Source organism: Prunus avium, chromosome 2 (assembly GCF_965620075.1).
Source record: "Prunus avium chromosome 2, drPruAviu1.hap1.1, whole genome shotgun sequence".
Classification (NCBI taxonomy): Eukaryota; Viridiplantae; Streptophyta; class Magnoliopsida; order Rosales; family Rosaceae; genus Prunus; species Prunus avium.
Genome location: NC_142285.1, coordinates 28,666,646 through 28,692,569, shown reverse-complemented (window position 1 = coordinate 28,692,569; position 25,924 = coordinate 28,666,646). Strand labels below are relative to the sequence as shown.

The 25,924-nt window shown below is 36.7% G+C and overlaps 1 protein-coding gene and 1 long non-coding RNA gene across 3 annotated transcripts; one reads left to right on the top strand and one right to left on the bottom strand.

The window, feature by feature from the left end:
• Positions 1-4,637: 4,637 nt before the first annotated feature.
• Positions 4,638-7,962, bottom strand: LOC110757350 (beta-glucosidase 12-like). Its single transcript, XM_021958940.2, has 13 exons — positions 7,657-7,962; positions 7,466-7,535; positions 7,310-7,368; positions 7,122-7,197; positions 6,760-6,837; positions 6,553-6,640; positions 6,206-6,461; positions 6,002-6,117; positions 5,678-5,895; positions 5,565-5,596; positions 5,390-5,492; positions 5,159-5,267; positions 4,638-5,032 (listed from the first exon to the last, which is right to left on the bottom strand). The coding sequence occupies exons 1-13, from the start codon at positions 7,903-7,905 to the stop codon at positions 4,861-4,863; spliced, it is 1,626 nt and encodes a 541-aa protein (XP_021814632.2). The 5' UTR covers positions 7,906-7,962; the 3' UTR covers positions 4,638-4,860.
• Positions 7,963-9,846: 1,884 nt separating this feature from the next.
• On the top strand, positions 9,847-12,198 carry LOC110757352 (uncharacterized). Of its 2 annotated transcripts, none has more exons than XR_015833549.1 (2): positions 9,847-10,672; positions 10,773-12,198. It is a non-coding gene; the product is annotated as an uncharacterized LOC110757352 (long non-coding RNA). The 2 variants fall into 2 exon arrangements; XR_015833548.1 differs by having other exon boundaries at positions 9,847-10,694.
• Positions 12,199-25,924: the final 13,726 nt, after the last annotated feature.

Below are 25,924 nucleotides of genomic sequence, written 5' to 3'. Positions count from 1 at the left end.
ATCAGTGCTATTATTAATTTTGACATGCATCTACATGTAGAATGGATTTATTTTGTTAAGGCAAAAAGTCATTTTGGTCCTTGTCGTTTACCATTTTTACCACTAAGGTCCTTGTAGTTTTAATTCCAAACAATGCAAGGACAATCCTCATTTTTTTTTGTCAAATTAATCTAATATGAAAGGGCATCTCTCTCTCTCTCTCTCTCTCTCTCTCTCTCTCTTTGTGGCTGGGGAATGGTTGTGGATGGGATGCAAGATTAGACCGAAATGCCCCTCCATATTAGAGTTATTTGACAAAAAAATTGGGCCTTGTCCTTGAATTGCTCAGAATTCAAACTACAAGGACAAAATTGATCAAATTGAAACTACAGTGGCCTTAGTGGTAAACGTGGTAAACTAAAAGGCCCAAAAATGACTTTTTCCCTTTTGTTAATGTGAAAATTTTAAATGCTAAAGCACCAGTAGAAGATGGATTGTGCGCCTCTGCAGTCATGTAAAACGCGTCATTGAATGCATATTCAATGGCGTGGATATTCGGATGTCATTGAAGGATATCACAAACCAGCTTCAATGACGCATTTTAAAAGCACGTCATAGATAATTACATTTAATGACGGGTATTCTTGACACATCACTAAAACCATGTCATCAAAAAGCCTTTTTGTTGTAGTGAATCCATGTGTTCGGCTTCTTCTTTTTTTTTTTTTTTTGGTTTAAAGCACAAATTCTCTATTATATGCAATTCTTCTTCTCGTATTGTTCTCTTTTTCTCTTTTCATATTCCATATCAATTTCACATCTTACCATTATGTACTGAAACATTTGAAATTCTCTTTCTTATTTTTTGGACGCCTAGATTTCTATTCTACATAATTCAATATAAAATCAAACATCATGACTCGAATCACTTAAGATATTTTTGTCTTCGTTAAGATCAATACTCTAAAACATTGTGGCTTGTTGCTTGCTTTTGCATCGTCACTCTAGGCTTCTGGTTTTTTTATTGCTCCTTTGTCTTTTAGACTTTTACTTTTGTAACTGGTATTCGTTCCTCGCCCTGGTTTAATGATGATATTACTAGATTGACCAAAACTAAAAACTAAAAAAAAGGCCAACCTTTATGATGATCTCTAACCCATCTAAGCACGGTTACCCCCCTAAAGAAAAATACAAAGAGAATAAAAACTTCTCTATCTAAAGCTTACAACAATATCCTCCTCTCTCGTCACAGACTCAGTTCTAAATAATTAGATAATTTCCAATTTGATTGATTATTTTTTGGTTAGGATGATGATTTGAGATTTCCCTTCATGTCCTAATTCAAGGTACATCATCTTTTGAAAACGTCAAAAGAGTAGCAAAAGGAAAAAACGGCTTGAATTTTATTTTATTTTATTAAAAAAAATGGTCATCACTGTATGTTTATCTTATTGGACTCTAAATATGCAAGGGTGAGTTTTCCACGTACATGTTTAAGCACATCTGAAAATTATTATCACTTCTTCACGTTCTTATGTCCCCCCAAAATGAAACGTACCTTTTGAAATCCCTTCACTTTGACACCATTGCTAAAAAGAAATAAATGGAAATTAAATATATTAATTTCAATAATATGAATCAATAACTCAAAATCTAAATCTATACCATATACATATATATTTAAATATTATAAATGAATTTGTAAATACACTTACTCAATAAAACTTTGAACATAATGAAGGTGGTGATTGTAGTAGTCAATTCTATGGGCATCATTAAGGGCTTCGGCAAGTGATAATTTCATATCATTCAACTCATCCACACCTACAATATATAATACATTATTATGTAGTTACAAATTTAGATTTTGTACCACTTGTGCATGTTTTACACCAAAAATATGTGAAACATTGATCATGCAATTACTTAAGGCTAGAAAAAAATTACCATTTTCGGTAATGTAAATAATTGGATTGTGATACTTTTTCCTTATGTAGAGTAAAAGATCTTGAATTCCTCGTGGATAAACATTTAACCATTCCGAAGCACCCTGCAACAAAATTTGAAGATCTTTAGAATTTTAGGAGTCACATTTGTAAGTGCAAAACGATTAATGGTTGAAATCATAAAGACTTAATTAATCTAGTAATTTGATGTATACCTTTGGACCAATGAGGACCCCATTATGCTCAGCTGCCACAACACATATGAATATCAGAATCTAATTAGTCTATAAACTTTAATTGCTTGAATAAAATTTTGAATTTGTACTCACATGAAAGATTAACGCCAACATCTGTTGTGCAGCTTGCGTATATCGAGTTATTTTGAGGTGCAACACTTGCATAGTAACTCGTTTAGTAATTTAGTCCAAGAAAATCAAATGAACCAATTAGCAACTTGGATTGTTCTTTTGTGAATTTTGGTAATTGGCTTCCGACAAGAGATCGCATACTTTGCGGATAGTCCATGTACTTTTAATTCCGAGCAATGCATGGAAAACCCCAATCTCTGTCTTTGTGTCTGGCTGGGGAATGGTTGTGAAGGGGATGCAAGATTGGACTGAAATGCCCCTCTATATTAGAGTAATTTGACAAAAAAAAATTAGGTCTTGTCCTTGAATTGCTCGGAATTCAAACTACAAAGACAAAATTGATCAAATTGAAACTACAAGGACCTTAGTGATAAAAGTGGTACACTATGAGGCCCAAAAATGACTTTTTGCATTTTGTTAATGTTAAAATTTTAAATGTTAAAGCACCAGTAGAAGATGGATTGTGAGCCTTTGTAGTAATCCAGGTGTTCGGCTTCTTTGTTTAAAGCACAAATTCTCTATTGTCTGCAAATTCTTCTTCTCGTATTGTTGTCTCTTTTCATATTCCATCTCAATTTCACATCTTACCATTATGTACTGACACATTGGAAATTCTCTTATTTTTTTGGTTGCCTAGATTTTTGCGTAATTCACTATAAAATCAAACATGCATGACTCGAATAACTTAAGATATTTTTGTCATCATCAATTATAAGATCAATACTCTGAAACACTATGGCCTTCTGCTTGCTTTCGCATCGTCACAAGCTTCTGGTTTTTTTTATTGCCCCTTTGTCTTTTAGACTTTTGCTTTTGTAACTGGTATTTGTTCCTCGCCCTGGTTTAATGATGATATTACCAGATTGACAACCAAAAAAAGGGGCAACCTCTATGATGATCTCTAACCCATCTAAGCATGGTTACCCTAAAGAAAAAAACAAAGAGAATAGAAACTTCTCTATCTAAAGCTTACAACAATATCCTACTCTCTCCTGTCACAGACTCAGTTCTTGATTATCATCCTCTTTTTTTTCAACTTTTCATAATTGTGTTGATTTCTTTATTTGACCATAACTAAATAATTAGATAATTTCCAATTTGATTGATTATTCTTTTGTTAGGATGATGTTTTGATGAGATTCTAACAAATAGACAATTTGGGTCATTGAAGTTGAGCCTCAAGTTCGATTAGAGATCAGAATGCGCATATGCGCTCGTGTCACGAGCCGTACTGTAGCATCTGAATAGTGGGCTACTAAATTTCAAAAAATTTGTCACCGTAGTATATGGTCAAAGTATAATAGAATTTAAACGAATGGGTGAAAATTCGGGGATTTATTTATCCTAACACCCCCTGAGGTTTTTCGTGTTTTCACAAAACTCCTTAAGGTCCTAAAATTACACAAACACCCCCCTTATGTTTCAAATTGGTTTCACATAACCCCAAAAATCCAAAAGAACCTAAAACCTGATATAACAATACTTCTGCATATACTAAAATACCCTTCATGGTATTAGAATACTGTTTGATATAATTGTACCCTAATCTCTACACAATATTATACTACAAATAAAATAGTAAAAAGAAAAAAACTAACCCATTAGACACGCATTGTACCCTTTCCCCAAGGAAAAAAAAGACGTACGCTTTCCTTCGTCCTCTCCATCTCTTCCATGCCTTCTCCCATATGTTTCCAATAACAAAAAAAAAAAAAAAAAGGGTCAATCCTAACTCAAACCAAAAAATCAAACTAGAGCAACTTCTTCGCAACGGCTGAGTACCAGCTTCTTCGTTTGCTATATGGGTTTTGCTCACAACGCGTCTTGACTTGGAGCAGGGCCTTGACTTCCTATTTCTTGGCTTGTTTGATTAACTCCTCCCAACTTAAATCATAACGCTACAAAGCAGAAAGGTCAAGAAGGTGCAATGAGATAGCAGGATCTGAGAATTGTCTTTTCAAAGCAACAAAGGATTTTGATGATGGAGCAGAGATGGAAGAGAGGAAGGGTCTTTATTTTTTCTCATGGAATAGTACGATGCGTCTTATGATTTATTTATTGTTATTTTATTTTTGTTAGGGTTTAGGGATTATGGTGCAACTGTATCCAAACAGTTATGATATCATGAAGGGTATTTTAGTCTATGCAAGAGTCCCTTTACATCCAATTTTAGGTTTTTTTTTGGATTTTTGGAGTTATGTGAAACCATTTTGAAACCTGAGGGGGTGTTTGTGTAATTTCCAAGACCTTAGAGGGTTTTGCGTAAACACGAAAAACCTCAAGATTCAAGACAATCAGTCAAAGGACTACAAACAAATGAGTTTCATAATTATGCGTATGTTGACACTCATCAAAGGACTAAAAATCAATGTTTAATTTTACAAAGGGGTTGAATGGAATTTTAATCTTATACAAGGACTAAAATTGAAATTATTGAATGTACACAAATTTGGAATTCAAATTTTGTATGTACACAAATTTGGAATCCCTAGTATTATTTTACATACATAAAATTCACATTATTGAATTAAATACAAATATTGACTGACGAATATGATTTGAAATTTTCAATACTTCTTAAGGAAACTTTTGAACCAGTGTGCCGAGAGTTTTGGGTGCCTTTTAAGCCCATCGTTGTAATCTACATAGGTGATACCGAATCGAATAGTGAATCCTGAACTCCATTCAAAGTCGTCTAGCAACGTCCACGGAAAGAATCCCTTCACTTTGACACCATTGCTAAAAAGCAATAAATGGAAATTAAATATATTAATGTCAATAATATGAATCAATAACTCAAAATCTAAAGCTATACCATATACATATATATTTAAATATTATAAATAAATTTTTTAATACACTTACTCAATAGAACTTTGAACATAATAAAGGTGGCGATTGTAGTAGTCAATTCTATTAGTATCATTAAGGGCTTCGGCAAGTGATAATTTCGGATCATTCAACTCATCCACACCTACAATACGTAATACATTATTATGTAGTTACAAATTTAGACTTTGTACCACTTGTGCGTGTTTTACACCAAAAATATGTGAAACATTGATCATGCAATTACTTAAGGCTAGAAAATATTACCATTTTCAGTAATGTAAATAATTGGATTGTGATACTTTTTCTTTATGTAGAGTAAAAGATATTGAATTCCTCGTGGATAAACATTTAACCATTCCGAAGCACCCTACAACAAAATTTGAAGATCTTTAGATTTTTAGGAGTCACATTTGTAAGTGCAAAACGATTTAATGTGTACCTTTGGACCGATGGAGACCCCATTTCGCTCAGCTGCCACAACACATACGAATATCAGAATCTAATTAGTCTATAAAGTTAATTGCTTGAATTAAATTCTGAATTTGTACTCACATGAAAGATTAACTCTAGCATCTGTTGTGTAGCTTGCGTATACCGAGTTATTTTGAGGTGCATCACTTGCATAGTAACCCGTATAATAATTTAGCCCAAGAAAATCAAATGAACCAATTAGCAACTTGGATTGTTCTTTCGTGAATTTTGGTAATCGGCTTCCAACAAGAGATCGCATGCTTTGCGGATAGTCACCACTTGTCAATGGATCAACAAACCTATAAGAATGTAAAATTTTCAAGGATTAACTTGACATTATATTATGTATTGCTTGCTAGTAAGTAGTAAATATTATATTCATAAGCAAATTCGAAATTCACTTGCCATCCGAACATAAAATCCAAAGCTCGTAATACAGCATTTTTATTTTCTTTTTCTTTCGATAGGGGCTCAAACCAATCTGAATTCAGGGTTATCCCTATCACTCCATTTTGAGACTCCTACACAAGAACATTTAGTTTGTTTGTTTTAGAGTCACAAAAAGGTAAAGTAGTCGCTCTCTTGTTGCAACAAACTAATTAATTGTACCTGGTATCTATCTTTGTACAATTTTACGGCAGCTGCATGAGCAAGGAGCTGGTGGTGTGCTACCAAATATGGTTCAGTAGATGAATCTCCGCCGGTGCAGTTTAGCTGCTGCCAAATGGAGCATCGTCCTGGCGCACCGGTCCCGACTACATAACCAGAGTAAATGAAGGTATATGGCTCATTCAATGTGCTCCAATGCTTTACTCGATCACCAAATTCCTTATAACAAAGTTCTGCGTAATCTTGAAAATGATTGCTGTATATACACATTTCAGAACGTAAATGTCATAATTGTATTTATTAATTAAATTATCAATACAATTCAAAGGACTAATTTCTTCACTTACACAATATGAGGACTTAAGAAACCACCATATTCATCTTCTAAAGTTTGGGGAAGATCCCAATGGAAGAGTGTCACAAATGGCATTAAACCTATAAATAGCACCATCAATAAAAGCGAGTTATAAGTTTGACAAAATGACTTTTTTTTTTATGAGTGCATGTAACTCTTATTGTGTAAATTATTGATCATGTAAGGTGGGATGACTCACCATTGCGTAAGAGCTCATTGATGAGATTGTTGTAATATTTGATTCCTTCCTTGTTCACTCCTCCACTTAACTTTCCATCTAATAATTTAAAAAAAATCAGAAAATAAAGAAATAAGTGCACCGATAACAATTAAACTTAACTTTAAAAAAGTTGGACTATATGTTATCGAACTTGAACTTTGACTTCTATTTAATTTATGTTTGAAAAAAAAAACTTATTTTTGCTTAAGTTATTTCAATTAAGTATTTTAATTGACACAAAATAAAAATTTGTTATATTTTTCGGTAGACAACTTGGACACATTACTTAAGCGAAAACCATGAAGGCAGAAATATTGACGATTGGTCACAAATGAACTTACTTGGTAACAGTCTTGACCATGAGATAGAGAATCGATAAGCATCCCACCCCACATTCTTCATAATCCCCACATCTTCCTACAGTGCATAACAAAAAAAAAATCAGATAAAAATTATTGGGAGCTTATCTTCGATGTGATGAGTTTTCTTCATGCTTCAAAATTTAATATGTGCACATTGGGTCATGAACCTTATAGCGGTGATATTGATCAACAGCGATATCTCCATTGCTGCTATCGTTAATCTTTTCTGCAATTAATCATAAAATTTTTATTTATTTAGAGCATAAGAGTAAAAGTAGAACGATTTTGTTATTTTTACTAATTGATGATTTGATTGGACAAACCTGGATATTTGTGGGTGAAAGTATCCCAAATGCTTGGTCCTCTACCACCTTCTTTTGCAGCACCTTCATACTGAAATACACATGAGACACAATGAAGAAGATGTCAGCATTCATGCAAGGATCGATGCTTGGTCTGAATTTGAAAGAAAACCCTAATCAAAACTCAAATTAAAGCCCAGAAAAGGACTTACTTGGTAAGATCCAGAACCTACACCAAATATGAATCCTTCTGGAAAACTGCTCCTATTGAGAGAAGCAGTGTCAAAATGTGTGGGTGGAGCTCTAATATCAGCTTCGCTATTTGTGAAAGCAAAGCCAATTAGTAGCAGTATGCCTAAGAGAAAAGAACGTAGTTGCATTGCCATAACTTGAGGTTTTTTGTTGTTGTTGTTGGTAATAATCTTGAGAATTATAAGTTGGCTCTGGCTGGCATGCTGCATAGCATAGCCTTTATATAGAGGAGGAATTACGTGCTGCGCCTGAGAACCGTAAAGAAACCCCCCAAAACTCACTGCTATATTCAAACACGCAATATAATGGTGCATATGTGTGAGTAGCCGCATAGTGGAGTCTCCTAATAGCCGTTTGGGTCAAACTGTGAAAAGAAATTTGACACAGAATTGTTTTCTTCACAATTTAAATTTGTAGATTGTTTAAATTATTGGGCATAATATGTGATTGATGAGATCGTTGTAATGACATTATGGTCAAAGAAATGACATTATAACCGCTGAAAGAAAAATAACGTAATTGACAAAGTAATGACATTGTCACTTCTTATTGGGCTCTAAATATGTAGAGGTTGAGTTTTCCACCTACGCTAGCTACAGACTTGTTCCGGTACATCTGAAAATTATTATCAGTTCTTCACGTTCTTCTTTCCTCTAAAATTGAAACTTACCTTCGAAATCATTTTTAACTCTTGTTCCGGTACATCTGAAAATTATTATCAGTTCTTCACGTTCTTCTTTCCTCTAAAATTGAAACTTACCTTCGAAATCATTTTTAAATATTTTTTGTAATCTCCTAGAATTTTATATGGAATCAGTGCTATTATTAATTTTGACATGCATCTACATGTAGAATGAATTTATTTTGTTAAGGCAGAAAGTCATTTTGTTCCTTGGTAGTTTACTACTTTTACCACCAACCACAAAGCCACCGTACCCTTTTTTTTCAGCTGACCCTCCTACAACCACCACTCTCACCACCTAAACCCTTATTGAAAAAAATACTCTAAACCCCCACGTCTCCACCCCTCATCTTCTTCTGCCTCGCTGCACCACCGCCCAGCCCCCCTTCCTAATACCCCCCCTTCCTAATACCCACCCATAAGCAGACCCACAAAGGCCAGATCTGGCCTCCCCCATCCCAGTGCCCCCAGCTTCATCATCACCGCCAACCCAACCGCAAACAAACCACAAGAATCGCAGTGACCACCCAAGCCTCAACCTACACAACCAAATCGTATCACAGCGTTGATACTCACAAAATTGAATTTGCCACCTCTCTCTCCCAGCACCTCATTAAGTCGAACTCGCACCTATTTCAAAAACTAATTCTCTACTCTATATGCAAATTTAAAAACAAAAAATTGAAAAGAGAGAATGAATTCAATCCAGTACAATAATTTTCCCTTTGTGCCTTAACTTGTATTTGGTTAGAGAGCGAAATAGGGCTTATGGGATTTGGCTGGGGGTGGTGGTGGACATCGAAGAGGAACATGAGCTTTGGAGAGGTTGTGGCGAGCTTGTGTTGTTGGGGCTGGGCATGCGGGTGGGGGAAGAAGGAAAGACATAACAGAGAGGGAGACGAGGTGGGTGGTGGTGAGTGCTGGGTTTTGTGTGGTTAGCTTGGGAGAGAAAGATCAAAGATCAATTGCTTAATATTACAAGAGCTGAAATTAAAGTCACAAATTTTGTTTTTTGTTTTTTATTGTTATGTTAACTTTTCTTAATTTCAATTATATAAAAAAATCTTAATTTAGGTAAGGGTAGAGTAGGAAAGAGAGAGAATAAAAAAGAGCAAAATTGATTAAAAAGTATTAAAAAAGAAAAGGGAGTGTAAGTGGAGAAAAAGGGAGTCGGAAAATCAGCTCCCATAAGAAAAATCTCAAACATAAAACAAAGGAATACAAATAAACCAAGCTAAAAACATATTCAAAAATAACAGATCTAAACTGCTAAACATATTCAACAAACAAATGCCCACATATCTAATTTTAGATCTACAAGAAGAAAGAGAGAGAGAAACAGAAATAAACCAAACACCAGAGGAAAGAGAAGAAAAGCGCAGAGAGAGAAGGGGAAAAACCAGAGCAAGAGAAGAAAACTGCACCAGAGAAAGAGTGAGGAAAAAGAGAAAAAAAAAAAAGGAGGAAGAGAAGGAGAGAGAGGGAGAGAAAAAGAAGAGGAAGAAGAGACGGAGAGAGAGGGAGAAAAAGAGAAAAGGAAGAAGATGAGATGGATAGAAAATAAAATAAAATGAAAGAAAGAAGACAAAGAAGAGAGTGAGGGAGAAAAAGAAATAGGAAGAAAGAAGAAAGAAGAAAGATAAGTGGGGGAGATGAAAAGATGAATCTGACAGGAAAAATAAAGTAACATTGAAAAGATGAAAGCATGCCTTGTGTCAGTTATGGGAAATTGAGAGAGAGAGAGAGAGAGAGTGAAGTGAGATTTGATAGGATTAGGATATTAAAATACGCGTAGGCTCAGGTGGGAACTTCTTTTTGCAAACCTTTACTTGCGGCTCCATCTTAGCCATCTAAGTGATCTCAACGGCTGGAGAGAAAAACCAAACTTACAATAGAAACGGGTACACTGCACTTCCCCCTTAGCCCACGTGTCATGGTGCGCATTTTCCAATCTCGTCCCGCCCTTCTTCCTTCCAACCGCGTCCTTTTTTCTTTTTTTTTGGTTTCAGAATCCCTCTTATTCCTCTCAAACAGATTCGCCTCATCAATACCACCATCTCCTATTTTCTTATGTTAGAATCCATACATTTCTCTGGAACTCCCTTTCTCTTTCTCTCAATTCTCACTCAATTCCCTCATGTCTTGCTCTCTTAGTTTCTCTGCGTCAACCTCCATCCCCTTCTCTCTCTCTCTCTCTCTCTCTCTCTCTCTCTCTCTCTCTCTCTCTCTCTCTCTCTCTGTGTGTGTGTTCGCTTTCACTATCACAATTCAAAAATCAAGATCTATTTGAGAGGGTAATGTTTGAGATCTATTTGAGTGAGTAATATATTTTCAAAGTTTGATATTATGTTTTGCATTTTCTATTGCATTCTTTAATGTTTAATTTTTGTTTAGGATTTTAGGCTTTGATTTTCTGGGTTTACACATATGGGCTGCTCCCTCTCTGTGCAGGTAAGACTACTCTTTCTCGGTACTAGTTGTGAGCTGACGTTATATTTTTTTTCTAGAGAAAACTGAAAATCTGAGAGAAAAATAGAAGACATGGGAAGAAAGTGAGCTCTAAAGCTCGTTCTTTGACTGTGATACTCATTGCATCTTATATTAGCAGGTATAGTCTAGTTGACCCTAGTACGATTTTCTTCTTCTTCCATTCCTTTTTCATTATCGTTTTTGGGTTTTGGGTTTTGTTTTCTGTGAAATATTGTTATATCTTGCTTAATTTGAACGATTATTAGTGGGTTTTAAGCTTTTATTGAAGTTCATATCATTGCTTAATTTGATCGTTTTGGGATGGACAGCTTGGGAATTTAATATCTTTAGTGTGAATTAAGTGTATATGAAGTTTTTGAGACATGGGTGTTGCTTCTATTCTTGACATATGTCTTTGATTTTCTGAAATTGGATATTTTGGTTTTCCACTACGTGGGTCTCTGAGTTTTGAGGTAGTTGTGTATTAACTTGTGTTGTAGTATCATTTGGGTTTCTGGGTTCTGACATGACGATAATAGATACTATGTTCCAGGTATGTATCATTTGGGTTATTTGGTATATGTTATGATGCATTTTATATCTACTATGATGCATTTGCTATATGTTATGATGCATTTTCTAAGTGTTATGATACATTTGGTATCTATTATGATGCATTTGGTATCTTTTATGATGCATTTGCTATATGTTATAAGGCATTCCCAGCTATTTGGTTTGTCTTGGCTGAAATAGATTTCTTAAGAAAACGAAACAACAGAGAGGCCCAATTAGTTTTTTTATATGAATTTTCGGTTAGCTTTTCTCCATGAATGGAGTGATAGCTTACTTGTCTGTTGTGATGCGTTTGCTATATGTTTTGATGCATTTGATATCTGCTATATTGCATTTGGTATCTCTTTTGATGCATTTGCTATCTGTTATGATACCTTTGGTATCTGTTACGATGCATTTGCTATCTGTTTTGATGCATGTTCTATATGTTATGATGCATTTGGTATATGGTATGATGCATTTAATGTATGTTATGTTGTTTTTGGTATCTGTTATGATGTATTATTACCATTGGCTATCTGTTATGATTCAATGGACGATAATAATTATGGATGCTCAGTTGGTTCATTTACTATCTATTATGATGCATAACTGGTATGTCCCTATTTAGAAATATGCTGCAATAGATTTGACTGATATGCAGGTTGACAGGAGAAAGGACGACATGAAGCATAATAAGGGTCTGGTGACAATGGTGAACGGGGAATCCCTAAGTTTGGTAAACCTTGTTCGTCCGTGAAGAATGTGTTTCTGTCTTTTTTCAATGCTTATAAGCATTTTGTTTGTAAAGTGCTCAATGGGAAAGGGGTAAAGAAACCCAAACCACTACTTCACCCACCTTCCAGATACATTGGGAAGCCAGTCATGCTTATTTTAACTGTTTATAAACCCAAAATATTTTCTTCAGTTTCTCAAGTTTCAAAAAAAAAAAAAAAAAATCAGTTTGAAGCATCACGCACCTCTGTGTTCACAGTGAATTTCAAAACAATGGCTAATATATTCACGTTCATCGTGATCAAAATAGTTTTGCATGTGTGTTCACACGGTTGGCAATACCACACGAGTTCAAAACCTTATACCTGAACAATTCTTATCAATAAAATTTAAAACTAAGGTAGTTAAACAATTCCTTCACCCACAATCACACAGCTATATACTGCAGCATCCCTGCAGTAAGTCTATAGCAAGCTTTAATCGGAATCAAGAAGTCTATAGCAAGCTTTAACCGGAATAAATGCATGGCCTCATCAAAATTGTAAGTTAGGGATGAGCCCTTAATTGTACACAGGGACGGATCCATAGAGGAGCAAAGTGGTCAAGTGACCTTAATTGTTTGTACACATGGAAAATTGTAAGCAACTTTTTGGACTTGGCATACGAAGTATTCGGGTAACAAATAGGTAGGAATTTTTCCCTTTTATTTCCATTTTCTAACGATTTTACAAAAAAATATTATTAAACTATAACAAATGAGACACGTGTCAGTGCATGAAAACTGTATCCTTCTATCCACCTCCACGGCTCAGCTGTCAACTTGGATGCGACAACCATGCTGTCAACTTGTTCTAAGTAGGGGGATGTGGGATGTCCATGTCTATGGTTAACAAAACCGGGTTAGGAATTGGGTATAGGGTGTAGGATGATGAGTATTTTTTAAGTCCAAATTGCACCTTATCTTCCACCAAAAGCATCATCATTAAAACAAACTATTCCTCCACTATGGAGGAAACCCAAGGCGCCGAAAGCATGTGCATATCCCATACATTCATCCATGTGCTTTGCAAAAGGAAAAAAAATACACAGAAAATTCCTATGAACATCTTGTGATATTCTCTTCTCCTTAAAGCTCCAAAATGCTAATTCTAAATTATAAAAATACAAATTAATAATAACAACTCAACTTTGTTCATAGATATAAATCAAAACATTCTATCACATACACTCTTGTTTCTTTGATCAAATGATTCTCATTAATTTAAACTTTAGATCTCCATAATTAAATGCTACATCATAAGGAGTTTGTAACATATTTTAGTGTATTTTGTTAAAGATAAAAACAATAAATAACAAGAAAATGACATGTGTCGCTATCTGATAGGGCCACATTTCTGAAACGCTGATGAAGTGGCTTTAAGAAGCTGACACATGTCAATCTTAGACTATTTCATTTTATTTAATAATTAAACAACTTTTGAGGTTGCTATTTGTTGTTGAATGATAAGGGATTACTACACAATTGAATTATGTAATTTGGTCAATTTGATATTCCAAACAAAATTATACTATGCTATGTGAAACTGATATCTATATACAAAAACAAACTATATTATGTGAAATTGATATCAATATATAAAGTAATGTTCTATTTCCATGTTGTGACCTTATTTTTGGATTGTCCATGTTCACAATTTCTCAACATATATACTAAATTTCTTATCAAGTACATACTATATTTCTAAGTTGTATGATGTATTCTTAATAATTTATCAAAGTCAAGTTTCCTTATATACTAAGATTGAGATCATTACTCTTCCACACTACAACTCTTCCTCCAATTATTAATTCAAATTTCCTAAACTCAAATTTGGACTTTCAGACTTCATAGTCAAATATAATATCGCAAGGAGTTTGTATAAATTTTCGGTGTATTTTTCTGATTTTGTGAACTTTTTGTGAATTTTTAAAGATAAATATAGACAAAATGATACACTGATGACACGTGGCTATGCGATAATGACGCTGGTATGAAGCACTAACGATGCACCATTCAGGTGCTGCCACGTGATATTATCTTCCATTTATTACTATTTTTTAATGTTTTAACTTCAAAAATCATAACAAATTCATAAAAAAAACATAAACATACGCCCTAATATAAGCTTAAGATCATTACTCTTCCTCCAATTTTTACTTCAAATTTGTACAAAATATTTTAGTTTCCGCTTTTACCCAAGAATAACACAACATTAATTATTCATATTTACTCATCTCTCTTCCCGATTACTCTCTCCATCTTTTTTTCTACGTTGTCTTTCTCTTTCCCTCCAATCATCTTCTCTTCTCCAATTCCATAGTTTGACTGTCTATGGACCTCCATCACACAGAACGAAACAACCAGAGGAGATGAGACTTTTATCAATCAGAATTTCAATGGAATTCAGGAGACTTCATAGGTAAGGAATGTTAGTAAAGACAAAGACAAAACATAGACATCCCTAAATGGCTTGTCTACCACCTTGTTACTTTTCCTTGTTTTCATATTCCTTGTTTTAGGGATGGAAACTCTCCATGTTTCCCTCCATGTCTTGTGCATTGTTTGTAACTAATAATCACCTTGTATACTTGTATATCTAACCCTTCACCAAGTAAGTAATTAATTGGCAGATTTGAATTCTCTGCAAAACCTATCTTGTTCTTCTTGTTCTACATTCTCAACTCTCTCAATTACACTATATTTGGCATGGTATCAGAGCAATCGATTTTGGTTGCCTCTGCATAACCTTGTTCTTGCCTAAATCTCTACCTATCCTTGCCCATAATTTGCTGTTATATTATTCCTACCTCATACTTTGCCTTGCCTCAAAATTGGTCTTGATCACAAGCCCTTTTTGTGCTCTTGTTTGCTGAAGTTTTAAGCTATTTCTTCCTCTACATCCTTTTATATATTTACCTCATGGGTGACACCAACGACTCCATCAACGACTCCACGGGCGACTCCTCTAAAATCGACTCCACCAAGATCGACTCCACAGCACCACCACCACCTCGGTCCTCTCATGACTACTCTCCAATTACTCCTGATAAGTTGGATGGGTCCAACTATCCTGCATGGTCTCGTAGTGTTCGCTTGGCCATCACTGCTCGTCGTATGGCTGGTTTCATTAATGGTAAAAAGATTGCCCCTGCCATTGATGATCCTAGCTATGAAGCTTGGGATGAAGACAACTGTTTGGTGCAGTCATGGCTCCTCAACTCCATGACCAAAAATGTACGTGCCTTATTTGATCACTGCTCAACGGCTTATGCGGTGTGGGACGCAGCTCGGAAGACATATACTGTCACACAGAATAGCTCCAAGTTGTACCAACTCCGTCATCAGTCAGTCACCACCTCTCAAAGTGGTGAACCTGTGAATGTATTCTACGAAAAATTACACATAATATGGCAGGAAATTGACAGCCTCCGTCCCTGCAAACATACCAATCCCGATGATGTGGCTCTTCACCAACAAGCACTTGAGGTGGAACGTGTGTACGATTTTTTGGGAGGACTCGATCCCAACTTTGATTCCGTTCGTAGTCGGATTCTTGCCATGAATCCGCTTCCAGCAGTCATTGAAGCTTATGCACTAGTGGTAGAAGAAGATAATCGCCAATCTTCCATGCTTGGCGGTGGGAGTGCAATGGCGGTCAAGCCATATCGGCCACCACACCGTACGTCCTCCGGACTTCCCCCCCGGGGTCCCAAAACTGACAATGCAAAGGGAACTGAGAAGTGCACTCATTGTGGTGGTGATCATCTTGTTGAGAAGTGCTTCAAGCTTCATGGTTATCCTGAGTGGTGGGATGCTTTCAAATCCCGCAACAAAACACCCAAGGCAGCATGTGTTATAACTACCGATGCCTCTCCATCTTCCACCTTACTCTCCGACTCCGAATCAGGTACACGACCCACTACATGGATAATTGACACAGGTGCCACTGATCATATGACTTTTGACTCTACTATGTTTTCCACAATATCTTCTAAGTCTCGTCATCCTTACATCACTAGTGCCAATGGAGTCCCCTCTAATGTTGCTGGTGAAGGAACTATATCACTTTCCCCTTCCTTATCTTTATCTCATACACTACTTGTTCCCTCCATCAATTGCAATTTGCTGTCTGTTGGAAAATTACTTGACTCACATAACTGTTATGCCACATTCTATCCTTCCCATTGTCTTTTTCAGGACCTCACGACTCACGCGACGATTGGGCATGGTAAACGAAGAGGGGGGTTGTATTCCTTGACGGTCTCTTCACCACCAAGGGCAGCTCATACTCAAGGTTCCAGCTCACAAGCTCGCAATCAACATCAGATTTGGCTTTGGCATCGTCGTCTAGGACATCCATCCTTTGGCTATCTTCAACGTTTGTTTCCGTCTTTGTTTCGTGGCCTAGATCATTCTCAGTTTCAGTGTGAAACCTGTGTATTGGCCAAAAGCCATCGAACTATTTTTCCCTTAAGTGATAATAAAACGGAATTCCCTTTTGATTTGGTTCACTCTGATGTTTGGGGTCCTGCTAAAGTTTCTTCCAATGGCAAAAGATGGTTTATTACATTTATTGATGATTGTACTTGCATGACTTGGGTATATTTACTAGCTCATAAAAGTGACGTTTCCGCTGCAATCCGTGAATTTCATGCTATGATTACCACACAGTTCCAAGCCTCCATCAAAGTATTCCGGTCTGATAATGGTGGGGAATATGTGAACAATGTCTTGGCACATTTCTTTCGAGACCAAGGCATCATTCATCAAACCTCCACATCTTTCACTCCGCAACAAAATGGTGTCGCAGAGCGAAAGAATCGACAATTACTTGAGGTTACTCGTGCTTACATGCTGGATAAATCGGTCCCTCACTACTTATGGGGACATGCCCTTCTTTCTGCAGTATATGTAATTAATCGAGTGCCGAGTAGTGTTTTGAAGTTTGAAACTCCACTGAACACCTTGGCTCGTCATGTCTCTCTTCCTACAGTCCTCAAGCTGCCTCCTCGCATATTTGGTTGTGTTGTATATGCTCATGTTCCATCTCATCAAAGAAGTAAGCTGGACCCTTGTGTCATTCGATGTGTGTTCGTTGGGTATGGATCAACTCAAAAAGGATACAAGTGTTATCATCCTCCTACTCGTAAGCTCTTTGTCACTATGGATGCCACATTTCATGAAGATTTATCCTACTTTGAAGCTGCTATGCCCCCTTCTCTTCAGGGGGAGAGAAGGAATGAAGAGAAGGAAGAAAAAATCCAAGTCTGTGCAAATCCGACCGGTCGCAACTCAGAAGCGACCGGTCGCAACTCAGAAGCGACCGGTCGCTTTCCTGAAACGACCGGTCGCACTGACCACAGCGACCGGTCGCCTTGCTCCAGCGGTGATGAAAATCGATTATGTGACAAAACGACCGGTCGTAATCCAGAAACGACCGGTCGCACTGACCCCAGCGACCGGTCGCCTTGCTCCAGCGATGATGAAGATCGATTCTGTGACAAAACGACCGGTCGTAATCCAGAAGCGACCGGTCGTCCAGACTCCAGGGAGGAAAATCGACTCTGTGACAAAACGACCGGTCGCACAGAACCCAGCGACCGGTCGCCAAGCACCAGTGAACTTCAAAATTTGGACAGCGATGAAGGTATTGGAAAATTGTCGTTCTTATTTGGTGAAGATCCCGGAGGAGACAATTCAAATGGTTGCTGCGATCAACAACAAAATACAACCCCTTCTTCTCAACCATCGGACCAGTCGTCTCGTGATGAGGAAACACTTGAGGTAATTCCCGAAGCACCTAATGCTATACCATACACTCTCCCACCTAGGACCACTAGAGGAAAACCCAAACCTCAATATTGTCCTGACCTTACTGCCAAATCTAAATATCCCATTAATAACCATGTTTCAACTCATAGATTGTCAAAGTCATATGCATCATTTGTCAATCAATTATCTACTGTATGTGTTCCAAATAAGTGGCAGGATGCTATAACAGATTCCAGATGGGCTGAAGCAATGGCAATTGAAATGGAAGCTCTGGAAAAGAATTCTACATGGGAAATGGTCCAGTTGCCACAAGGGAAGAAACCGGTTGGATGTCGGTGGATATACACCATTAAATACAAAGCTGATGGATCCATAGATCGATACAAAGCTCGATTAGTGGCCAAAGGGTATACACAAACATATGGAATTGACTACCAAGAGACATTTGCACCTGTTGCCAAGATCAATACCGTACGTGTTCTCATGTCATTGGCTGCAAACCTTGATTGGCCACTATTGCAGTATGATGTAAAGAATGCATTTCTTCACGGGGAATTGCAAGAAGAAGTGTATATGGAACCACCACCAGGGACCTCCATGGCACTTGGTCCCAACACCGTGTGCAAGCTGAGAAAATCATTATATGGGCTAAAGCAGTCACCACGAGCCTGGTTTGGAAAATTCACAGATTCTATGAAGCGCTTTGGGTACACTCAGAGCCACTCGGATCACACTTTATTCTTAAAGCGTCGTGGTGACAAACTTACGGCCCTTATCATCTATGTTGATGATATGGTGGTTACCGGTAATGACAATGAAGAAATGAAGAATCTGCAGAAGCTCCTTGCTAGTAAATTTGAGATGAAGGAATTAGGTGAGTTACAATATTTTCTTGGCATAGAAGTTGCTAGATCAACACATGGAATATTTCTATCCCAACGAAAATATGTGTTAGACTTGTTAACAGAAACTGGAATGCTTGATTGTAAGCCAGCTGACACACCTATTGAGCAGAACCACAAGTTAGGGATGTATCCAGACCAAGTACCCACTGACAAAGAATGGTATCAAAGATTGGTTGGGCGACTGATTTATCTATCACACACACGCCCCGACATAGCTTATGCTGTGAGTATGGTGAGTCAGTTTATGCATCAACCAAGTGAGGCACACATGAATGCAGTAACTCGGATCATGAGGTACTTGAAGGCTGCCCCTGCCAAAGGGTTGATATTCTCCAAACATACACATATGAACCCAGAAGGATACACAGATGCGGATTGGGCAGGATCCATCACAGATAGACGTTCTACTTCTGGATACTTCACATTTGTGGGGGGCAACTTAGTCACTTGGAGAAGTAAGAAGCAAAAAGTTGTGGCTAGATCAAGTGCTGAAGCAGAATTTAGGGGAATGGCTCAAGGAGTTTGTGAATTGCTCTGGTTACGGAGATTACTGAAGGATCTGAGAATTAAACCATTGAAAGCTACAAACTTGTACTGCGACAATAAATCAGCTATCGAGATAGCACATAACCCAGTACAACACGACCGTACCAAACATGTGGAAGTCGACCGACACTTCATCAAAGAGAAACTAGAAAGGGGTATAATCAAGTTTCCATTTGTAAACTCGGAAAACCAACTTGCTGACATCCTGACGAAGGCCGTATCAAGTAAAGTTTTCCATGACTCACTGGACAAGTTGGGCATGCGTGATATCTTTGCACCAACTTGAGGGGGAGTGTTAGTAAAGACAAAGACAAAACATAGACATCCCTAAATGGCTTGTCTACCACCTTGTTACTTTTCCTTGTTTTCATATTCCTTGTTTTAGGGATGGAAACTCTCCATGTTTCCCTCCATGTCTTGTGCATTGTTTGTAACTAATAATCACCTTGTATACTTGTATATCTAACCCTTCACCAAGTAAGTAATTAATTGGCAGATTTGAATTCTCTGCAAAACCTATCTTGTTCTTCTTGTTCTACATTCTCAACTCTCTCAATTACACTATATTTGGCAAGGAAAATATTCTGTGCACACAAAACTTCTTTCAGCAACAGAAGAAAAAATAAGTGATTTTCTGCAACAACAAAATAATCCAGAAAATCTTCTTTTTTCTTATTCCTACAACAGTCAAAGGAAGACCCAAAAAAGGAGTGAACCCTGTAAGATGAAAAAAAAAACAACTCCATACAAAAAATAAAGTCTACAGGAACAAAGGGCAAATCAAAATCAAGAGAATCAATCATCATAACATTCAACCCGGACGAAAAATTCTCAAAGACAATAATATTCTTTCAGAAGACATCCGTCCTTGGGGTTTCGATTTTGGGATTTGGTCTTTGGGTTTAGATTTGGAATAAGAATGGGTGGGTGGGGGAGACGAGAGAGGGAGGATGGTGGTGGGATGAGCTGGGGTTGGTGGCTGCCAAATCGTCGAATAAAGAGGGAATGGGATGGGGAGGGACTTGCAAAGAGGTAGACGTACAATAAGTAGCCCAACTCAAGTAGAGTTATTCACAGCACCAATGGGTAAATGGACTTTATCGTATGTTGTCATTTCATGGTTGTGTTCCTCCTTGAAGGCTACAACGATGTACTTATTCTTCAAAGATAGCAACAAAACAGCAAGTTTAGCCAAGCAACAAGTTCGAACCCATCCTCACCTTCTTTTCTTACCGCTAATATTGGTTGTCCTTTGTTTACAACATACAAATTATTTCCTTACTATCTCCCCTGTCACACTTGACATTTTGGTTGTAGAACAACTGATACAAATCCTGCTTTTAGTGCATACAGATTATATGTCTTCAACGCATCCTCAAGGGAATCAAATTCAAGTCCTAGTTTTGGTTTGAACTCAACACTAACTTCCGATGTCACCTTTGCTTCAGACTCCATTTCACAATTCTTGCAATTTAACCCTGAAAATCATATCACCATCATAATAATATTGCCACATGCGTTCAAAGAGCATTCAAATTTATATTAACCACAATACTATATGCAAAATATAAACACAAAAATATCAAATTTTCAACAAATATCAAATAGACTATCAAACATTTCCTCCAGTATACTCAAATTAACAAATACTGGATATCAGTTACCTCCTAAGTGATTTTGGTTTTCAAATTTTTAACAAATATCAAATAGACTGTCAAACATTAGTAAATAATGAAGTATGAAATGAAATAAGCTATGACGCATTAGTGAATACATGTGTTACACCTACGAAGCCTTTTGGAGTCTCTAGTGAAACCTTAAACAACCTACATCCAAAATAGCATAAATTATGCCCATATATTTGGTCAAAACATTTCCTCCAGTATACTGAAATTAACAAATACAGGATATCAGTTACCTTGATTTTGATCCTCAAATTTTCCACAAATATCAAATAGACTATGCAGCATTAGTAAATAATGGAGTCTGAAACGAAATAATCTATGAACCCATTAGTGAATATAAATGCTACACCTACGAGGCCGTTTGGAGTTTCTAGTGAAACCTTAAACAACCTACATCCAAACTAATGTAAATTATGCCCATATACTTGGTCAAACATTTCCTCAAGTATATTGAAATTAACAAATACAGGGTATCAGTTACCTCCTAAGTGATTTTGATCTTCAAATTTTCAACAAATATCAAACCGAATATCAAACATTAGAAAATAATGGAGTCTGAAACGAAATAGGCTATGAACCATTTGGAGTCGCTAGTGAAACATTAAACAACCTACTCGAATTCAATCCAAATCATGCCTATATACTGAGCAATAAAGTTTCCTCCAGTGGAATTCACAAATACATGATATTGCTTACCTCGTAACTGATTTTGAGCTTCGAAATTTCAACAAATATGATAATGTCGTCAATTTAGAGCAGCACATCTACCCCAAAAAAAGTTCAACCTTCCTCTCCTCAACGATTCCAACTCAACGCCAGTTTCCAGTTTGCTCCAACACTTTAAACCGACGACTCCAGAACCAGAGGGTCTCGAATCCTCAAGTATTCGAATTCAACGCCAGTTTCGACCGTGCTCAACGATTCTAACAAGGTGTCACGCTCACCAGTTTTTTGGTAACCATATGGATCCTCAAGGCTTCACGAATGCAAGGAACACAATCATTAAACCAGAAAAATGAAAACATAAAAAAGAAAACAGAAAAAATAATTACAGTGCTACATGTGCTCTTCAGGATAATAGCTTGCTTTGTATGCTTTGAATGACCAAACCAGAAAATGAACAGCTGTTTTGGAGGGGTAGATGTGTTCGCTGTTTTTTCAGAAATAGAATATCAGACCAGAAAAAAGAAAAAAACCATGTTCTTTGACAGAGTGACGGAGAGAGACACAAACAGACAAAGAGAACAAACTTTTTTTGGAGGGAGATATTGTGGTCTTCAAGAGCACAATACATCTGTTTTGGAGGGAGGAGGGTGCGTTCTAGTGGAACAGTTTCAGACATGTTCAGTTACAATTGCTTTTGAGCAGCCGTTAGATTTAATCCAACGGTGTTCTCAAGAAGAAGTTTGCAAAAAGAAGTTCCCACCAGAGAATAGCCCTATTAAAATATGGCTTGTTGGACTTAGGCAATGGACTTGGGAAATTTGGGCTTTTTGTTGGTATATTGAAATAGTTGGGTTTGGGCCAAAAAAAATGGATATTTTAAATATAAATATATATAATATAAAAATTAATTATATTGGACCGGTTTGGATTGGACCGGTCTCTTAGGGTGAAAAATTGAAACCGAAATCGGTCTGAACCGGTTCGGTTTGGATTTGTCTTAGTTTTTGACTTTTTTGGTCAACACGGTTTTTTCCCCTTTTTTTTGGATTTGTTTGGTTCGGTTTTGCGGTTTTGCGGTTCTGATGCCCACCCCTACTAAAAAGCCCAAAAATGACTTTTTCCCTTTTGTTAATGTGAAAATTTTAATACAAATTTATAAATAAACCCAATCCTAGACATGTATTTATAAAAAAAACCAAACACTATTTAAACATAGAAACACACCCAAAATCAACAATTGTATATTTTTTGGGTGTGTTTATAAATGGGTTTTGAGTGTGTGTAATGATGGGTTTTTGGTGTGTTTATAAAGTGTTTTGGGTGTTGGGTTTTTTTTATAGTTTCAGCCCCCATTTTGGGTGTTTTAGTGAAACTCCCTAATTTTAAATGCTAAAGCACCTTCAGAAGATGGATTGTGCGCCTTCGTAGTAATCCATGTGTTCGGCTTCTTTGTTTCTTTTTGTTTAAAGCACAAATTCTCTATTGTCTGCAATTCTTCTTCTCGTATTGTTGTCCTTTTTCTCTTTTCATATTCCATCTCAATTTCACATCTTACCATTATGTACTGAAACATTTGAAATTCTCTTTCTTATTTTTTAGATGCCTAGATTTCTGCGTAATTCAATATAAAATCAAACATCATGACTCAAATCACTTAAGATATTTTTGTCTTCGTTAAGATCAATACTCTGAAACATTGTGGCATTCTGCTTGCTTTCGCATCGTCACTTTAGGCTTCTGGTTTTTTTTTTTTTTTTTTTACAAGACCCGCCCTAGCTTCCTGTTGTTAATATTATGTTAACTCGCAATTGTACGGGGCAATTAGTAGTATAGCAAGACAAGTACGAGGTCGTACCCACGAAGACTGAGAAGTTAAAACTAGTTATGTACTTAGATTCCCAAATTCAAGAAAGTAGGAGGTTATGTCTAAAACAGAATTTAAAACAAGAGTGGTTGTGATTGTTGAACAAAAGAAGCAAAATGAAATTTCAAACAAAAACAAGTAAACAAATGTAACAAAGAGTGGTTTTAAGAGTTGGAAAACAGATTTTGAGACTAGGGCATTCGAATCACCATAACAATTTAATTCTGGGTTATAAAGATTCAAGTAACAAGTCTAATTCAGATTCAAAGATTGATTCTAGCTAAAGTATGATTAGGCCATGGTGTTTGGTCCTAACCTTGTGTTCCTAATTCCCTAATTTGATCATTTGTTGTCTAACCTAAAATTAAGCATTAGGAACCCATTAAGCATAGAAGAACATTTTAAACAACCAAGTATGTATCTAATCCCTGTTGTCGAATGTCCATACATACTCTTCCTATTCATAGTTCAATTCGAATTAAAGCATGGTGTATACTCTTAATTCAAACCAAGATAGTTAACAAACAAGTTCTAATGGTGATCAATCATTCAAACAAGCATGTTAACTTATAAGCATAATGAATAAGAACATGAATCATGAATCAAACTTGAAACTCCAAACTTATAAACCCAGAATATTCATGTTAGGTTACATCGAAGCCCTAGTTATGGATTTAGCTACTCATAATGGAAAAGAGACTTGAACAGAAATGAGAAAACATAATGAATGCAATAAGAGTAGAAAAACCCTTTTTCTGAAGTTCTTGTGGTGTCCAAGGCTTCTCCAAGTGCTTCTCCACTTCTAATGCTTCTCCAAGAGCTTCCCCACTTCTCGAAAGATGTACGAAGGATATGGAGGTGATTTGGGATGAGTTTGAGTGAGTGGTGATGGCTAAGGAAGATGAAATTCGTAGGGAAATGGAAGAGAGGTTTGCTGGAGTTGTTTTGGTGATTGTTGGAGTGTTTGGGATTTTGAGAGTGTTTGAGGATGGTTGGAGTGAATTGTGGGGTTGTGAATCCTAGGATTTGTTGTCTTGAATGTGGAATGGATGTGGTATTTATAGGGAGAGGGGAGTGATAAATCTGAATTCAATATGGCTAATGCATACAACACTTGCATTATAAAAGATGAATTGGTTGATGCACTTCACTAATGCATACAACACTTGCATTATAAAATCTGAATTGGTTGATGCACTTCACCAATAAATCCCACCAGCAGCCCTAGCTCATCTTCATGTCACCATGACCAAGCTTCCAACCAGCTCAATAGCTCATGCCTAGCTCACCATGACCAAGCTTCCAACCAGAAACAATAGCTCATCCTGAGGTCAGCATGACCAGCAACTTCAAGGGCTTACGAATTGGGCTTCCCTTAAGCAAATTAAGACTTTAAGCACTCAAACTTGAATTTCAGAATGTCTTCTTTCCAGCCATATATCATTTGGGCCAATCCAAGGTCGGAGGAGGAAGTTAAGGCCAAAACAAATTGCTATCTCATTTTGCGCGCTGATAAAATCCATCCTGAGCATGGCTCTGTGTTTGCTAGGTAACAGACTCCATATTTATCCAATGGGGCTGAATTTTGGATATGTAATAGTACACACCCATTGGAACAACTTTCATGAAGAATGCTGCCTCATCCGAGCTGTGTAGGTTGCTGAAACAAAGCTTGCATTATGACCTACGGAACTGGACTGGCAGGGGGCTGTAGCCAAAATGAGTTTGTCTTTTAAGCTCTTCATCCCTTTATCCAAATCAGGCTTTAACATACATGGATTACATCATTTCATATCCAAAGCCATCATTGTTACCTAAAGCTGAAAGATAAACACAAAAAGGATTAAAAGCACAAGTTTAACTCAAAAACATAACCAAATCATAAGCTAGAAGGGTACAAAATGATATACAATTATGAACCGATCAAATACCCCCAAACCTAGATTTTGCTAGTCCTCGAGCAAAACAACACAAAACAAAGTTAAAAACAAAACTAACTAGACCACTTTCGTAGGTAACTCGATTGCATTGAGCGTATGCAACAAGCCTTTAAACCTCTAGGCATCCCTAGTAGGAGGAGTTGTGTCTCCTGAGGGTTTAACAGATACGATACCCACAAACGTTTTTCTAACTCTACAAAACAAAATGGTTAGAAAAACAACTTGAAATCAACTAATGAAAAATGAAAGAAAACTTTAGTCATACCTCCAACACCATAGAGTTGCCAAGATAGGTCATCAATCAGTGTGTACAAGTGGAAGCTATAGCTCAAAGGCACACAGTTTCAAAGCAAGCATACTCAAACCTTGAAT